The following is a 12982-nucleotide window of genomic DNA, read 5'->3' on the forward strand; positions in this document are numbered from 1 at the left end:
TAAAAATAATGGTTTTTGCCATAAGCACAAATTATAGACTTCACAATGAAGCTAAATTTTAGTGTGCATGCTAATGGATAAATACAAACACAAAAAATGAATAAAAAATGAACATGCAACTCACAGAGTAAAAAGTGAAAAGTAGACTCCTTTTAAATCGGTCTGGTTTAATAATAATTTGGAAATATGAACTGACCTTACTTGGTTTATATTTAATATAATATTAACTAAATTTAGGTTTTAGTTATTATTTTATATAGTTCATAAACTATTTTTTTCTAACTGTTTTGGTTTAAATTTAAGAATTACAGAAAAAAATTATTTTTTTTGAAAATATAGTCAAAACCACCACTAAGTTAGTATAAGAAACAAGAACTTTGAATGGCTAAATATTTTTATTAAAACAAATATTAATTGAGCATATTATTCTCATATTCTTACAACTTTAATATTAATGGATAAGAATTTATGAATTCAATTAAAAGTTTATATTAGGATAAATATTTTAATGAATATATTATAAGGTATAAGTGATAACAAAAGAAAAAAAGGAATGCAGTTTTAAAATCTTGAGTTATATAAATACAACCATTGGAATATGACTTACAAACAAAACATGGAAAACATTGAAGAAAAACTAAATAGGCCACACAAAATAAACTAAAATATGAAGCTTTACATATTGTATTGTGTATATATTAGAATTAATATTTATTTGGTACCTATCTAGCAGAGCCATTAAAATATTAAATGAGCTACCAAGGAAATGTCATTGAATTGACAAAAATATAATACAGAGTGGGGAAGGAAAACGTACAATATTGTAAAAATAGGTTTTCTCGATAATAAGAAAAAATAATGATAGTAATGTTCACTAAATATAATTACTTTCAAAACAATACACCATTTAGTAAATATAGCGTGGTAAGCAACATGCTTTTATGATAAAATTGTTTTACAAAAATAATGACAGTGTCTGCTCAGCATTCATTTTGTTTTAATTTTAACATTAAGTGACAACACGCAATTTGAGGAAGATTAAAAGAGTGCTTAAGAAAAGATAGTGGTCATCTTGAGAAAATGATTTAAAAAAATATAATATGGCGTGTTATGTACTTCATTCAAATACATTAACAGTTAATTAATTTTCATTTGGTTTTATATTTTACAATTGGACTTTGAAATTGGCCGCTTTAGTGCCCCACCCTGTATAGTTTAAACACCTTAAACATGAATATAATTAATTTAAGTTTAGTTTATATGTAGCTAAATAACATAAATTTAACTACTAAAACATATTTTCATATTATTATTATTATTTTTTAATCCATCCAACTATCTTGATATTTTAATAGGTACATATTATACAATTAAATATCTATCAACAACATAAATAGTTAACAATCCTTACTTTATAAGCAAATTCAACAACTACAAGACTAAGCCATTCCATTATTTTTTTTTTTTTTTTTGAGCAGTTTGTACAGAGTTCTATAAATTAATTTCTAATTTAAATCAAACAAATCATTAACTATTGGTAACCGGTAAGTAATTGTAGACTTTTCGGAATTTTTTATGAAAAATCAGACTTTGGAAATTATTAACCTAATAGTTAGAAAAAACAATGATCAGTACATAGGTAATAGCCAGATATGCAGTCTGTAATTTGTAGGTAGTCATAACTTCATTGAATGATTGAGGTATATCAATATTTATCTGTTTTTTATTTAACTAAGGGTATTTTTTAAAATGCATGTTCATGATAACAAATTTTTTGGGACTTAAATGATGGATAGATTCATGAAGAAATTTAGATAATTTTAGAAAATATGCTGCAGAATATGATTATATATTATAGAAAACAATGATGTAATGATAGCCAACTAGTCAAAGAAAATGGAAGTAATTGGAATCGCCCACTAAATTTTAAAATGGTAACTTATATTTTATTTAAATTTATATAAAATTTATAGAACTCTGTTATTGAATGAATAAGTAACTATGAAATACCAAATACGGTCTTGCATGCTACACATAGACTAGAAACTATACAATAAATTATTATTTAGTAGTTAAATATTTCTAATAATTTTGGAATATAAAGCAGGTATGAATTTTTGTCATGCATTAGTTTTAATTCAATTAAGTTTTAACTTTTATAACTTAGACAACATCCAATTTATAAATATAGTTAAGTACATAAAAACAAATTTTTCTACGAAATAAAACCCCCATTATTATCAAGATGAAAATCCGTGTGAAAATCCATTAAAAATATTGGAACTAATGATAATTTTTTTTTTTATGATAAAATCAATAAACTAACAGGAATACATAGATTAATGATAAATGATTATTTAAATTAATTTATAAATGAAAACAATTTGGACAGATTAGTTTAACTTATTGCACATAATGGACTTGATTTGAACAAGAAAAAATACAAGATATTCTTTCTTGCTGCAGTGATCTAGCATTCTTATATAATATTGATTATAAAAAAAAAAAATTAATTCAGAAATAAATTGTTTTCTTTTTCTAATATTACTAAATAAGGTTTTTGCAATACCTTGAAATCAGGCAAATTATCCAAAATCCTTTGTGCTTCATGACTCACTGTTGCTATGAGAGAACTTGGACTTTCAATGGTGTCTATTGATTGATTGTCTGATGATGACGGTAGTGATGCGCTGAAAAACTCATCGAACACATCTATACTTTCAGGACTACTTTGGAAGGGGGTGTCTTCTTCTTTCACAACCTCAGATGTTTTCCATGTTTGAGGCTGAACTAAAGTTAAGTAACACAAATCAGAATATTAAAATATACGAATGAAATACAGATGTGACAAGAAAACTGTTATTAATATTGTATATTAAAAAATATATATATATAAATTACAATATTTAATTTATGTTTGGGAGTAAATGTATCACTCATTAATTCTCAAAATAATATCCAAATGTTAGTATCAATACATAGGTACTTTAATTATTTATGTACATTTTCACAGTATTATTGAAATGTATACAAAAATATTTTTCAAGTATGAAAACCAAAATAAGACAAAAGAATTATGAATGGTATGAATTTAATAAGACTCTAACAAACAACAATACTATGCAAATGTACACTTTTTAAAATAATTGAAGCAATTTATATAATAATAGTATATAAGGTAAAATTACAATTTTGTACCTAAATGACAATAAGTTGGTAAAAATGTATCTTTCATCATTATTTTGTTACTTATATAATTATAATAATAACAATAAATGATAACACTCATAATAATTGTAACATTATATTTACAATTAAAACATACATCTTATTATTTAGAATATAATTATATATTATTAATGTATTAAAAATTAGAATAATTCATGAAAATGGTACCACAACAACTATTACAAAATAAATTACCTCAATTTTTAAGTTTAAGAACATTTAACATTAACAGCAAAGCAATGCATAAATGCATAGAATACCCACATATGTTGTGTTTATCTTAGAAATATACAACATATCTATTTTTATGTTGTTAGCTTTAATATTGGAGTGAAACGACCAATTATCTAACCATCATGTGGGCAGCCATACAATATTGTATTAATGATACGCCAGGCATATTTTCTCCAAATCATTCCAAATTTGAATATGGTATTGTATTTAAAAATATAAAATACAATAAAAAAAATATTTTTATTACATCAAAATATTGTAATGGTTCCTAAACACCACTGTGTTTTTTTTTTGTTCATTATTGTAGAACCATGGATAAGTTAATAATATAAAACCATATTAATTTACTGTTGCCGGCAGTCATATGGCGTGGTAGTAATGATTAACTATGGATGCCGGTGGGCATCAAAGTATAGAAATTGAACATTGCAGGATGGCCGCCCACAGCACATGGTGGTTAACGTGTAAAAGGTAAAAAGTAATAACATTATCAGTATTTGTATGTTGGTTTCTTATGACATTAAAATTGTTAAGAAAGATTTGAGTACATGAAATAATATTTAAACAATATACGACTTACAAAATGTTAATAACTTATTTAAATTAAAATTACATAAAAATTATCCATGACACGGATTATGTTATCATCTTAAAGTATGATAATAGGTCAATTCACTCCTGTATTAAAATTAGTTCTGCACTTGGTATATTTTACATTTTATAAGACAGAAACAACACATACTGGTATAGCATCCTCTTAACAACATTATTTTGTTACAAATTATTACACATTAAGCAAAAACAGAAATACTCACGAGCATTTGTACAGCATGGTGCAAGTGTATCAAGGAGTTCAAGATCGAGTAGCGACGTATGATTACCTAATTAGCCCACAATAAATGCATGTTTAGCTCCACCACCAGTTAACAATTATTTTAAGCATGATGAAAAGGCAATTAATTTAGTAAAAAGCATTTGAGACAGATAAATTATCAGATTATAAAATAACAATTTAAAATATTTGTATATTTTTAGCAAAAATTGATTAACTACCGTTATTTCCTTTTCAACACAAATGGTGGTAGGTATTAATAAGTTGGCTTGACATAAGAAACTAGATTTCATATTACATAAGACAAAGTTAAAAAATCTTGGCTATATTAAAAATGTTAAACTATTTTAATTAATTGTTTATCTGTATCACAAATGTTGAACAATGTATTTGACCAGTTTAATTTAAAAAATATGAAAAATTCAATAATGTTAATTAATACTGTTTCATATCTAACTGAATTGAAAAAATATAATTAGAAATAAAAATATATACTTAAAATGTAAATTTTTAAGAGGACGCCACACGCGCATGTGTTGTCTCCGTCTTAAAACCGCTTAACATACCAAATGTACGCTCAGAAATACACGTTTTATGCTGTTGGCTTAAAAATTAGAGTAAATCACCTATTATGAAACTAGATGCTAAGAACATTATCTGTGTTTTTTTACGATCATTAAGTTTCTAAGTGAGTTATGAGCATTTTAAATTTAAATTTATTATACACACATAACTCACCTAAATACTGAATTATCGTAAAAAAACTTCCAACAAAACACAGATAATGTTCTTACTATCAAGTTCCATAATATATTAATTCACTCTAATTTTTAAGCTAACGGCATAAAATGTGAATTTCTGAGCGTAAATTTGGTATGTTACACGTTATTAAGACGGAGACAACACATGCGAGTATGGCATCCTCTTAAGAGATAACATGTTGGCTGTCATTTTTATATGGATTCGGATATTATATTTTTTGGTACATTATTTTGGTCGTAAGAATGAAATTGGTAATAAGTAATGATTATGGAATTTGTCTTAATACTTGTATAGAACTTGTAGTCATATACAGTTAGAAAATTATACTTTGTTCACACAGAGAAAGTTTACTGAGATGCCAAGAAATAATTGCATGAACAAAATCATAAGATACACACTACAATTGTAAACATATCATATACTCTACACATAAAACTTATTGACAAAAAGCTCAGTGTACAGACAATTTTATAATTTACATATTGTAAACATTACATACCAGGTGATCCATTTGACGTAAGATACTTATTATTTCAAAAAATATTTATATTTTAGAAAGTATTTTTTTTCACACAATATTAAGTCATTAATAAACAATACCTATTTAATATATTATCCAAATGTTTTACTGTTTTTAGTGACAACATGCATTTTTAATTAGGTATTTTGAAGTATAATATTCTTTGGAATACTTTAATACATATAAATCAAAAATACAATTTTGAACAAGTAGTTTATGAGTTATAACTTACAAGTATTTAAACCTTAGATGAGCGGATGAGTGTGGTATAGGAATATCCCACTAAATTCTGGTCCACTATTCCAATCATCAAAGCTTTAAACACTTATAAGTTATAACTAATAAACTAGTTGCCCGAAATTTGATTTTTATCAAGATTTTTATAGACTATATACTCCAGTTAATATTTTGCTTCAGAATGTAAAATTGAAAACGTATGTTGTCATTTAAAAGTTACAACAATAAAAACAGTGAAAAATATTTTTTTTTCCTAAAAATGTTGTCTTGTAATGATTTAAAAATTCTGTAAAAGAAATATATTCAAATACATAAATGTATTCTGAAATAATGAGCGTCTTACGTTAAATGGACTATACCATATATATTATTGAATGCTTATAAATTCATCCTATATATGGGAAAATAATTTTTTAAACGTATAAAATATACAAAAAAAGATAATGAACAACCAAAAATACAACACTCTTTATCTTAATATAAGTGTTTACCAATGCCGTTAATTTAGAATGATATATTAATTTCCATCTATTAATTCTTGTGGCTAGAAAAAGGATAAATATAATGTTTTAAATGTTTACTCTTTTTTAATAATTCAGTATGTATGTTTAATGATAATAGTAGACACCTCTTACCATACCAAATTTCACTGAATAAAAATGTAGTTATAAAAGTAAATTAATAATTAATTATTTATTATACCTAACATATATTATTTTAACATTTAAACACAGTTCAAAGTTATGTGATAAATCATGATTACATGAACATTCGAAAATTGCATATTATTAGATAATTAAAAATGTATTTAAATACAAATTGTTAATATATTATTAATATTATTAATCTGTTGCAACTTATTTTTAGTGATAAAAATGGTATGCAGAAAACGTCAAATTACTAAGTAATAAGAATAATATGCTATGGTTATCACCATTTAATAAATGCTACATTATATAAACAAGAAAGAAATTCCAAACACATAATGCAGTTAAGATATTATTAGGTATACCTTGTATATAGTTAATAGAAAAAAATTCAATTAATGATGTGTTGAATAGATTATATTATAAAGATTTATTTCTATTTAAATGATTGTAAGAGTTGTTATTTTGATAGTTTTCTGTTACCTTATATTAATCCCTTATGAAATATAGTTAATAATGTAAAAAAAAACTTGATTTGTCTTTTAAGGTGTCTACTCACAATTAATTACAATTGATAATAGTTAAATAATATGGTGCACAATTTATTAGTATTAGTTTTAATCATTTTGTTTAGAATTATTCAAAACCAAAAAAACATAATTAAAATTTATAAATTGCCTAATTATATTTGATCATAAAATAATCAATATAAATTTTTTATTCATAATTATTAGATTAATCATCAAAATAAATATATAGGTATGAATATTTGATAAATATATTTATAATCCATTTTTTTCTTTATGTTTAAGAGTGATATGTTATATTTATAGTATAATTTTGATAATATTTGAATAACAATGATAGACAATGATAAAGAACAATAATAACAATAATAACAATGAATACAATCATTTTTCACTGAATATTTTAATTTGGATTTGACTCACTAGTGTTTCATAGCGCAGGAGGTGGGAAATAAGCATCTACTCGTTTCCTGCCACCATTTGCCACCAGAGAATCAAATCCAAATTAAAATAATGATAAATGATTACATTATATAGTGTTATCTATAGTATTATTTTATCTATGGTTTGATATACCCTAACAAAAATAGAGAGTCTTGTTAAATTATTCATAATTTTATGGAAAATTAAAAGAAAACTTAGGAATGTGAGTAATAAATACTAAGAAATAACATTGGAATGTGCAACATTATTGCATGGGTTATCTATACTCTATAGTACTGTTAAAGTTATCATATAACTTACAAGATTAGAGGTTAATTTAAAACTAATAAAGTACTATGTACCTAATTATGGTCTATTATTATTATTTTTTTTTTTATTTTATGTTCTGGTTGTTTTTTTGGATCGAGTCCCAGGAATGTGCAAGATATTTTACATTTGTCCAGTTCCTGTATTATATGTTTATCCAATATTAAAACTTAAGAAAAATTCAGTAACTAGATAATATGCAGTTAAAAAAAAAAAATCTAATTTAAAAAGATCTGCTATCTGTTATAAAATAAATACTAGTTTATAACTATTAATGAATTTTTAATATTTTTAAATTCAATTTTGAAAAAAAATTATTATGTAAAAGATTGATAGACGGTAAAATTTACTTTAGATTTAAGAAACATCTATGGAATACTTACAGTCCAATGGATTTATTAAACCACTGCTTTTCCAGTCGAATTCAGGGTCCGGTACTGTATCCTTCATTATAATATATAAAAAATTTATTTAGAGCTTTAAGGATATTAAGTTTATTAAGAAAGTGAAATTAAATTCACCTGCATTGGACCATTGGAAAAAGATTGTGATATTTTTGTATCAGTTGTGTCATTGTTAGAAGCTTTTAATGGTTCCAATGGATTGTTAGACATATTTGCGGCAAATCTAGGGACTTTTGGGTTCCAAGAAGCACCATACAACTGCCATATTTAAATCCAATATTAATAAAAAAAAACCGAAATATTTACAATTAAATCATTTGTAAAATAAGGTGTTGATCTTACTATGTTCCTAGAATCAATCGAGAGTGAAGCAAGAAAAACATTATTTGATTCCGATTTGGTCCAATTATAGTTGAGGGCTGGACTTGAGTCTACATCTTTTAAACTCTGCCAAACTTGAGACTCATTTAACTCATTATCTAAGTTTTGAAAATCAGCTTCCTCACATAACTCCTAATGAATAATAAATAATATTAGAAAAATAAATATAAATAAACAAATAATTAATAAAAATAAGGCTTACATAATCTCCTTGAAAAGCGTCTTTACAAAATTGTTTATAATCAAGTTGAACACGGGATTCTGAATCTAATATTGCATAACTTTGTTTTAAATCTATAACTTGATCACTTGTATGAAAACCTGATGTAGTGTAACCAGATTCAAAATCACAGAAATTGTCATCATCATCATTGTTAATTATACTATTTTGGTTCTCAGATTTCAATACTGAATCATTACTGGTTACACATTTCACATTGGAATGTTTTAACTCTACCGTGTCATTAAAATCTTGTCTACAAGTTTCATATGTACAAAAATCATCATCATCATCATCATCATTTGTATCACATATTGATTTTTTTTTGGTAGTTGAAGTTGGAAATACATGAAAGTCAGAGAATTCATCAAATTCAGAATCTGAATTATGCTCAACATTAATTTTGTTATATTGAAATGTTGAACAATTAGGATTAATAGATTCTACATTTTGTTCTTTTTTATTCTCAACTAATATAGAAATATTTTTCAACATTTTACAGTGTTCGTCATTAAACTGTGTTAAAGGTATTTTATCAAAATCATGTTGATCAACAGTCTGAGGATCTTCAATAATTTCATGATGTTCTTGTGATGTTCTGTTTGGTAAAGGCACATTTAAAGAATGAGGCAAATCAGTTTCAAAATCACAGAAATCTGTATACTCTTCTTGATCATTTTTAATCATAATATTATTATTATTAATTGATAAATTATCAACTAACATTGCATACATACCATTAGGCGTATCAGTATCACTTACATCATTTTTTAAATCGTCTAATAAAACATTTTGAACACAGTTGGTTTGATTGGATGATTCTTCAATATCTACACATTCTAAATGACCATTAACCAAGATATCTTGACCAGTTGATTTTTCATTATTAGCATTGGTTTTAGGTTGATAAATCTCATTATTTTCGTATACTTCATAGTTATTTAATTGAAGTACTAAATTTGGTAAATGTTGTGGTATTATATTATTTTTTATATTTACTAAGTCAGAAATATATTGTTCAGAAGTTAAAGACAAGTCATCATTAATTATTTTCCTATTATTATCTATTACATTTTCAGAGGATTCATTGTGTTTGATCTCTGTATTACAGTCTATTTCATTGACATTATCACAACTGTCATTGGACGTTAATTTTTTTATATTTTCACAAGGCACATCTTTTTTATCTTTCCATATGGATAAATTGTTTTGATGTAAACTAGGCTCTTGTTCAGATAATGATGATTCCATGGATAGGTCATTCTTTGCAATACTTGACGGCAGTTTTGACAAGCTTTCATTGGTATTTGCTTCAATACAAACCGCTGTTTCGTGAACGTCATCACCATCATAAGGAAGTGATAATTCGTCAATAGGATTCCACCCACCATCTGGACCTTTATGCATACAAAATGTTATGTTAGTCTTAACACATACACATGTAATTTTGAATACTTACTTAAACTAGACTCAGACGGCAGTTCCAAGGCCAGATGAGGGTAGTCCATAAAATCCTCATCATCTTCCCAGTCCAATTTGGTCATGGGAGGTGGAGTTTCGGGTATCAGAGGTGGTATGTCATCAGACATCTCAACTGGAACGTCATATTAATAATAATAATTATTATTATTTTTTTTAATATAATATATTCGACTTGCTTATTAAGAAGGTACTTACTAACCTACTATAATTTCAGAACAGACATGTCAAATATAACTAAAACTGATAATACACGGGAAAATACCCAGGGCGATGAAATTTGGTTTTATATTTCGGACGCGATTTTACGAAACTAGATAGGTAACAATAAAAAACAGTAACACATTAAAAAATAAGAAAAAAATAAGAAATTAAGTTTAACCAAGCCCGAAATTCTTAATGGTCACGACTACTGAAGCACTAATCTGAAATCTCGATTATTGAATAATTATTGTAAATTGTAATCATTACGTGATAAAAATTATTATGTATGAATGGGAGATTCCATATGCGCATATACTCCTTGATAACCTTAGTCGCCATATCACTACATATAAAAAAAGAGTAACAACAACTCTGAGTATCACGTCATGCAGCCACAGCTGATATAGATAATAGACTATTTAATTTGATAACTAGATAAGAACTTGATAAGAAAATTTGGTGCTGTCACGGACTAAATTCTGTGATATCTCTGCAGTCTGCACTGTGGCTTTACAATTAAACCAAATATTATAATTTATAGTATTTGATTGAGCTATGAACTATGAACTATTGAACTTTTTAATATGGTACTGATTTCAATTAGAGGTTGAAGTTTTGTCTGGTACAAAAAATACTTAATCATTCAATGTTTGAAATTCCTATTAACTAGATGACAAGAAAATTCATGAAAGGGGATCTTACACCATCTGTAACAGCCGACTGATACAAAGTGAACGATTATCTCAGCCTTTGATTTTTTGCAGAAAAAACAAAAATTGAAGATAAAATATTAAATAGGTATTATATAAAATAAAATATTTAATATAATATGTTATAACATGGTAAACAAACTATTATCTGAAAAGTATTTTAATTTTTGAATAAACCAAACCTAAAACAGTTATCACTTCTTGTCATTATAATTACCTAAATTTAGCTTATGGTTATAATTTTGTCTAGGCCCTAGGGACTAATACTTTTATCATGATTATCTGAATTTGTTATTTTATACATTAATATATTATTATCTTCAAACAGATAGTTTATACCTAATAGCATATATTTATAATCAATGCTAATAGTTAATACTGTACATTTTTACTTATATGCATGCCCTATTAAATTACATATTAATCGTTAAAATCAAACCTCAAAATATTAAATATATAGGTAATATTATCATTGTTGCTCAGTGGTTGCAATCAGTCACAAAACATTATCTGAAAGTAAACACTAGACTATTGACCTTAGTTTTTGAAGCCTTAAACAAAAATAATAAAATAAATACCTATATATTATATTTGATAAAATTGTACACAATATATAAATTACCATACTATTTTGTTTTTGAAAAAAAGACAAAAATAAGTGAATAAAACTGAATAAAAGTAATTAAAATATGGTTTGTCAATTATTTTAAGCACAAAATAATTAAATACACTTAACATAGCAATAATGTTGCCTTAATGGCTTGATTCAAGAAACAAATATATGAGTTTAAATACATTTCTATACTGAGTAGGTAAGCATATTAGTACATATGGAGTTAAGACTGTCAGCCTATATTACTAAATATAATTTATTTAATTGCTATTAAAGTAATTTATTTTACTATAAGGCATTAGTATCCATACTACTACAGTAGGTTAAAATATTTTTTTTCCAAACAAAATGCATTTGGAAATGTCTGTCTATAAAATAGGGTTGGTCTAATTTTCTAAGCTTCTGAACTGCTGATTTACTGAATTGGGGAAATAGTGGCCAAACAATGTCTGATTGGGCTGAAACTTCAAACAAGGGTCATTATAATACCCCCATACAACTCCATATCAAATTCTAAGTAGCTTTGTCAAATTTCACCTCTAAATTACCTGTCGCAGAAATACCCTAAACCAAAAATTATAAAATTATTGTATGTGAAGTTAATTTGGTATTGGTTGAATCCTTTATTGAATTATTTAAATTGAATGTTTTAACTTTTGACAATTTCGACAATTTTGATAATCTTGTGGATTATATTACTTTACTACAATTTTTTAACCCTGGCCTTTGTCACTTTTTCTTGTAGAGAGACTTTGTAGCAACATCAAGACATCTCCATATTTTGGTCAAAATTAATTTTTAATTACACATTTATTAAAAAGAAAAAAACTGCGTCGTTTGGTGCAACAACCAGAAAATTTAATTGTTAAATACAGAGTTATAATTTAAATGAAGATGACATGTTGTCACACTAAAAATGTTTAATTTATTATGTGAATGATATATACATACTATATTTTGAGATCATACAAATTTGTCACTGGCTACTACTTATACGAACTGTAAAATTGTGTTAATTGGAGATGTCTTGTTGCTCCCAGGTCTTCATTTGCTTAGTACCTATACACTATATGGAAAACTATTCATTTTTATTACTATAATGTATACCGTACAACTGTACAAGTATTTCGTTCTTGATTTCATTCAATTACATTTAAGAGGTCAATCCATTCTAATTTTTAAACTAACAGAGCTAAACGTGATCTGATAGCATACGATTTGCTATGTTATGTGC

General features: G+C 25.6%; 1 protein-coding gene across 5 annotated transcripts; it reads right to left on the reverse strand.

Moving 5' to 3' along the window:
• Positions 1-283: 283 nt before the first annotated feature.
• Positions 284-10658, reverse strand: LOC132934147 (uncharacterized protein PF3D7_1120600). 5 transcript variants are annotated; one of them, XM_061000419.1, is made up of 8 exons: positions 10424-10658; positions 10202-10336; positions 8725-10139; positions 8484-8654; positions 8259-8399; positions 8121-8181; positions 4278-4343; positions 284-2790 (listed from the first exon to the last, which is right to left on the reverse strand). In XM_061000419.1, exons 2-8 carry the CDS (start codon positions 10329-10331, stop codon positions 2510-2512), a joined length of 2265 nt encoding a protein of 754 aa, XP_060856402.1. In that variant the 5' UTR covers positions 10332-10336; positions 10424-10658; the 3' UTR covers positions 284-2509. The 5 variants fall into 5 exon arrangements, 4 of the variants coding, with proteins under 4 accessions (XP_060856402.1, XP_060856403.1, XP_060856404.1 ...); XM_061000420.1 differs by having other exon boundaries at positions 10420-10658; XR_009662985.1 differs by having other exon boundaries at positions 2708-2790; positions 4278-6357.
• Between the last annotated feature and the right edge of the window lie 2324 nt (positions 10659-12982).

Source organism: Metopolophium dirhodum, chromosome 1 (genome assembly GCF_019925205.1).
Source record: "Metopolophium dirhodum isolate CAU chromosome 1, ASM1992520v1, whole genome shotgun sequence".
In the NCBI taxonomy this organism is placed as follows: Eukaryota; Metazoa; Arthropoda; class Insecta; order Hemiptera; family Aphididae; genus Metopolophium; species Metopolophium dirhodum.